This window comes from Ctenocephalides felis, unplaced genomic scaffold (assembly GCF_003426905.1).
Source record: "Ctenocephalides felis isolate EL2017-DRISC unplaced genomic scaffold, ASM342690v1 CF-g0.4_SCAFFOLD_01886, whole genome shotgun sequence".
Lineage (NCBI taxonomy): Eukaryota > Metazoa > Arthropoda > Insecta > Siphonaptera > Pulicidae > Ctenocephalides > Ctenocephalides felis.
Genome location: NW_020538040.1, coordinates 161,148,574 through 161,155,331, shown reverse-complemented (window position 1 = coordinate 161,155,331; position 6,758 = coordinate 161,148,574). Strand labels below are relative to the sequence as shown.

The 6,758-nt window shown below is 31.1% G+C and overlaps 1 protein-coding gene across 1 annotated transcript in view; it reads right to left on the bottom strand.

Annotated features, from left to right (window-relative positions):
- Positions 1-1,124: 1,124 nt before the first annotated feature.
- Positions 1,125-6,758, bottom strand: part of LOC113376157 — a 6,139-nt gene continuing 505 nt past the window's right edge. Inside the window, exon 3 of the mRNA XM_026616077.1 lies at positions 1,125-1,203. Within this exon, the coding sequence (XP_026471862.1) occupies positions 1,125-1,203 (79 nt within the window). The remainder of the gene's footprint in view (positions 1,204-6,758) is intronic.

The following is a 6,758-nucleotide window of genomic DNA, read 5'->3' as shown; positions in this document are numbered from 1 at the left end:
AATTAATTAAATACATATATATTTCGCATTGAAAATATTTTGTGTGTTAATGAAAAAAATACGTCGGCTGTTTCTGATTTTATTTATTTTTATTTTTGCTATAAACTTTTTGTTCAATTGCCTTTTCCAATAAGAGTACTGCAATTTGTTAGGTAAGGACATTAGCAGGAGAATAATTTTAATATTGATCTGAGGCACGAAATATTAGCTTTCGACAAACCATTCTCAAAATTGATATCGGCGATGCACATCGTAACTCATCAAACCATTTTCAGATATTATCTTCTATAATTTGTGAGAAGGATAGGGTCGTCAAATTAGATGGCGTATGTTCCGAAAGCTAAGAGCTGCGACACATGCTCGACGAGTGACGTGATCTTCGGCAATCATTTTCAATGTGGAAAAGTCCATCGGATACAATTTGATTTATGCCATCGTGTTGCCCGTTAACACCGTCCTTTATCTGGTCGGACCATCGGCAGGGAACGATTTTATTGTTATTTTGACGGATATTAATCAGACACTAATGACAAAAGGCGACAACGACTGCTTGTGGACACATAAAAATATCAGGAATATTATATATATATATATATATATATATATATAATGGAAAATTATCAAAGAGCAAAATTATGACCAAAAGTTGTGCCCATAAAACACAACTCATAGCAAACACTGTAAATAATTGAAGCATTCCATTAACTAAGTAATCTAATTTTATCCACATTGGTAGAGAATTAATTATCTCTAAATCATTTCCAATTCGAAATTCTAACAGACATCAATGTCCTGAATTGTTATCAGATTCTTTCAAGCTATTGTCTTCACTCTCCTAGTCAAGGAAACAAAAAACGAGTTCCCTCAATTTATATTCCTATTGTTTTAAAAACGATAAAGTCAACAAATGTTCCTTTCATCAGAATATAAAAGATAATAAAAACACTATTAATTCAGAGAGTATCATTTGCTTCCGTATATAGGCGCCATCAAATCCCGTTCTTTACTTGCATTAAACTGTCGTCAATCAAATTACTTCGTTCACTTTGAATATATAGAGTAGTTGTTGATGAATTATTTGCGTTTGACAAATATGTTCGAGGGAATAATTTTTTATAAAGGGCTTACATATGATAATAATGGGCAGAGTTCAACTCTAAGAATAGTGTGGGAGATTTCCCATTGCCATCGTAGTGCTCTGACCTGGGATATTTTCATTTAAAAACATATTTTTAGGTAAAAAATTTTAACACTACTGCATGATATCAGGTTATCCAGAGCTAGGTTCGAACTCACGACCCTGTCCAGACATGGCAACGCGCTTAACCCTTACGCCGTGAAAATTCTGGTTTTTAATGTAAACTTTTGCGAGTAAAAAACCAGGTCATTTGTGAGAACCGTTGATTGCATGGTATTGAAGCAGGCGCAATTTTAAGAATTTTAAAGTTTGATAATAATAAAAATGTTAACAATTAAAATAGGTGGGATAAATAAGTTATGTCACATACAAATTCAATTGCTTATTTTAATTAGCTTTAATTAATTAATTAAAGCTAATTAAAATTAATTAGCTTAGATTCTTTTCTATTCTAGATAAAATAGATTTCTCTCAAATACTAATTTTAGTTCCAAGCAAACAAAAAGTGAAAAGTCCATGCAAATTCTCTATGGATCTATGTGTTGCAATTATTTTTATCAGCTACTGGAATTTATCAGAACAAGTTGGTTAATTAAGTGTTTATGATGTTAGTTATTAAAACGAGGCAATATCCGTTGCTCTCGCAATCTTTTGCAGGCTAGTATTTTTTTTTAGATCGGTTATATAACGTTTTGGATAAAAAGATAGAAGTTCATCTAGCTTTGAAAGAAAATTGTACCAATATAAACGTACAGCAAATAGGCAACATCAGATAACATAGTGTAAAAAAGTAAAATTGTTTGATATAATTTTGGTTCAGTTGACCGCCATATTATTCATTTTAAGCACAGTATAACAATTTGCTACAATCAAATATATGATCGAGCATAGAATGCGTACAATCAAAGTACAACAAGAAGGATCGATCGAAAATGATCAAATTACGAGAAGATACAATCAAACAGCTCGTTGGTTTTAGATTAGCCATGCTTCTCGTACATACATGTAGTATCATACTGTACTTGATTCAAGTATAGTTTTAGGTGATTTGTTATAGAAAGTCTGATAAATTATTGGCCCAATGATAAAATTGCTTCCCAAACTCCTGACATAATTTTTTTAATCCTGTACATTTTTGTAAGAATTCCATAAAATCGACCTTGCCAAAGCTATTAACGCAAAGTTTCTAATTAACCAAGAAGAGTTGTTGTCGTACCTGTCCATTTAACTCCTGATAAGATTTGTCGCACATGAAATGTAATAAACACAAATGTACCTAGCTGGCTGGGTTGTTAGCCCCTTAACCTGTCAAAGGAATTGGTCACGGCTTACCCTCTGCGTATCCGGTCTCGGCATTAATGTACCGCATCGCTATGAATAGTGTGGTCCATAGGAAAATCGAACTTTTTCAAAATATTTTCTTAAAAATTTTATGGGCTTGTGATACTTAATAAATTTCTAGTGATAAGATACACCATCTTATTTTACAATTTTTGATAATAAATTATTTTATAAGTTATATACCCTACAAATATGAGCATCTGTTATGTTTTCAAAACTGAATCAACTCTGAGCCAAAAAAAAAACAAACAAATAATGTTAAACTTTTTTTGTATCAATGAAATGTTCGCACTTCAAAATGTTATTTTAGGTTGAAAATTTTAGTGAAGGTATAAATATTGACTTTATCTGTCTTGTCAACGTTAATTAATTAGAATTTATGAGTCACCTCACAAAAAAGTTATAATAATTTTGTAAAATATCGAAAAATATGGAATGTGACCTGAAAGTAACGCGGGCCTATAAGGTTAACCCTCATACAGCAAAAAATGATTTTGACTGTCTATTTCACATTATACTCAAATTCTGATTTAATTCTTGCAGACATAATGCTAGATTCAAAGATTTTATTTTTATATTAAATAGTAATAACATTCTTCCTAGTTACTTTCAAGAACAAATTCTGGCAATTTTTTTTTTCACTTATTAATTTGTTAATCAATCTTATGAAGCGTTATAATACAAAATTGCTAAGTGGACAACTAAATAAAATAAAATTCATGAACACAGATTAAATAAAAATTTAAAAAAAAATGAGTAAAAAATAAAAATAAAATGTGACTTGGTGAAATGTGCTGCCGACAAAATCTGAAACCTGAATCGATCGATAAATCGATTTTCTTATGATTACACTAACTTTTCTGTATTTGACTGTGCTTGTGAAGTTTGCAACAGTATTCCTAAATATTTCAACATATCTTATTCCGGTAAAATATTGGTATTCATGATTTTGAATTAAAAGAAATATAATCATTATACAAATAAAAAGATATTAAAAGATGTAGAGCAGAAACAACTTGAGATGAAAATATTGCTTTTTTAGAAATGACATATAAATGTGCTTATATACATGTAATACAAGGGCAGCTTTAAAGTAATATTTTATATTTGTTTACATGTTATTTGTAACAGAGTGAGTTTTACAATTTTTTTATTTGTCTGATTTTTTCACCAAGCCAATATTGAGAACCCTTGGTCTAACAACTGAGAACGTACCAGCGAGTTCCTTCTAAAGCGTGTATAATTGGAGAAAAGTTAATTCTTTACGCTCTCCGACAGATATGTCAAAATATTTTGTAGAGACTCGACCGAAAAAGATCCAAACAAATGCTTAAGTATGGTTAATATGTTTATACTTTACGGTCGAATAGTCCAGGATCTCCTTACAAAATAATTCTCTTGTATTATATTTTCTCTCCGTCACCGTTGAGGATATTAATTATCAGAAACGATGATGCTGTTACGGTCGAACAGATCACAGGATTAAATTATTAATGAGATTCAAGTCATGTTTAGGATGAATAACAATTGACGTAATTGTCTTGTTTAGTGAAACGTCCTGTACGGACGAGGTATTAGTTGCGGATTACGCGCTTACCTACCGCAAACTGATGATCCTTGGCAAAATACAATCCTTGGGAATTATTACTATAAAAATTGCGAATATTCCTAATTCATATCATTTAACACGTTAATCGCCACGATAATATCATAAAAAAATTTACATGGGTATTAACGTGTTAAAATGTATTTCTTACCTAATATGCAAATTTTACATATTTTTCAATTTGATAACTGCTTTTTGTCGGTTGCTCATATTCGGCAAATGATATAGAATGACGGTTCTATTTTCTAATTTACTGAAGCAGAAAATACTTTTTGCGCATTCCACATTAGAAAATTTCCCTAACAATAATTTCTATAATTATATCACAGACGTACAGTAACTGAGCCTAGCATTTCCATGTCATGACGAATTCGCATTTACACGATATGCTAATTCGACCAAGAAACCGTAGTGTTATAGACGATTTATATATATATATATATATATATATATATATATATATATATGATTTATATTATGGGGAACACATAACATTTAATTACAATTAAATTATACACTTTGATAATACTATTAGAAAAGGGTTATAATTGCTCAATAATAAATTACTATGCTATTTTGCAAATATTTTCATTTTGTGTTTGCTATTTTTCAGCACACACGATTCACTAGCATTTAACCCTTTCGCTACGGATATGATGGTCCATGGACGACATCCACATAACGTTGTGTATCAGGATGTGTTGTGTGTGCCTTTGCTTCAAGATTCATCACTATAGTTTAAGTATTGAGAATTATAGTCTAGTTGATTAGAAGCGTATTTTTTAATTTTTAAATAGTGCAATTGAGCGGCACGCTGTTTCGTACAGCAGCGACACACCTGCGGAAGGCATTTCCGTAGCGAAAGGGTTAATAGTGGTTTAATTTTGAGAACTTCCAAAGAAAGTTTTCATCACTAACACGACGCATCAGTACATATATGTTAAGCTTGCAATTTATTCATTCTAGGATATACAGACATATGTGTGTGTGCCCTATGTGTATTTGTTTATTTATTTACATGTCCATGCGACGTTTATTTATAATTGTGGACGGATTGGCCAGAGTACGTGCATTGTACTTGTATGATTTTACGTTCCAATGGCTTTTCCGAACATCATAATGGGGTTCGCATAGACGACGGCGAAGAACTAACTCTCACAAAAGCATAAATAAATTTCATAAACCTGCATTTCTTACTCTCTGTATAGGTTATACCTTAGCAACAGACATCAGATTTTTACAGTTTTATTTATATACGTTAATATTTCTTTATGTACTTCGTGTAAAGTTTATATCGTTTATATCGTGTTTTCCGTAGGGACTTCGTTCCGATGTTCAACCGACTGCGAACTGTCGGCTTGCGCTCCTTCCTCATCGGGTGAGCGATCGCGAATTTCGCAAAATAAACATTTTGTATCAGACAATAATACTTCGTCGGCGGAAGACAATATCTCTATCGAAGAGCTCTATTCGTCTTGCGGTTCTTGTAAGTTGTTTGATTAATATCATCATAAAGTACATATTATTCATATCTGTAATTGGCAAGATAGGATTATGCACCGTGCTCTAGAAGTATCACGTTTCCTGACACGAATAGCTCTATCTATACATTTTATGCTATAATAGATATTGTTTAATTGTTTCAAATTTTAGATATTTTACCAAATAAATAATCATGTTTATTTCGTTAGATGACACAAAGCCTAATTCAATAACGTTGTCAAGACCACCAATATCAATATTTATGACCTTGCTAGAGTTTTCAATCTAAAATAACATTTTCATACAAGTGTTAACATTAACTAACATTATAGGTCGCTATGATTTGAATGTCACATAATTCATTGATACCAGAAAATTGGTTTAAACAGATTATATTGTTTTTCATTTACATGTATTGGCTCATAATAACTGATTTTTCCCCCTATTTTTTGCGCAAAAAAAGTTCGACCCATATAAAGTCCAAATATAAATAATCCATAATGAAAATTCGTAAGTCCGTACGTTAAAGTTTTATGTTTTTATAATATATACTTTTTAAGGTAAAATAAAGCTCAGCATGCTATTTAGTACCCAGCAATCATTAATATATAATTTAATTAATTTTGTTAATCATTGGCAAAAAAAAAACAGATCAAGAATATTTCTTCCAATTTTGTTAAATTTTCATTCCTTCTATATTATATTGAAATCTCATTGGATTTTTTTTTCAAATGAAGTGTACAAGTGATTAAACATTTCATTCATCAAAAAATTAAAATTAAGTAGTATTTATTCTTTTAAATTCGTTTTTCAACCGATTCAACCTAAATTTCAATAACCATGAATCCTTTCTCGTCCTTGTCTCATCTATCCCCGTCATTCATATGAATTTTATCTGCATCCTTGCGTAACCCACAATACACAGCTCTATCAAACCGCTATCGAAATTATTGTTGTGGTGTTTATTTACTAATTTATTAGCTCGATCTAGAAAGTTGTACCCATATACTCTGTCTGGCAATGCACAACAATCGATTTTAATCCGCCGTGTTGCTAGAGTACTACAAAAACTCTAGTTGTAACAACGGTAAACGACCCGGGCTATAAGATAGCTAAGCGATATACAAGAACATCGAAAATATATCAGTAGATAATATATAGGGTAGGGGCACAAAGGTCCAATTTGACTTT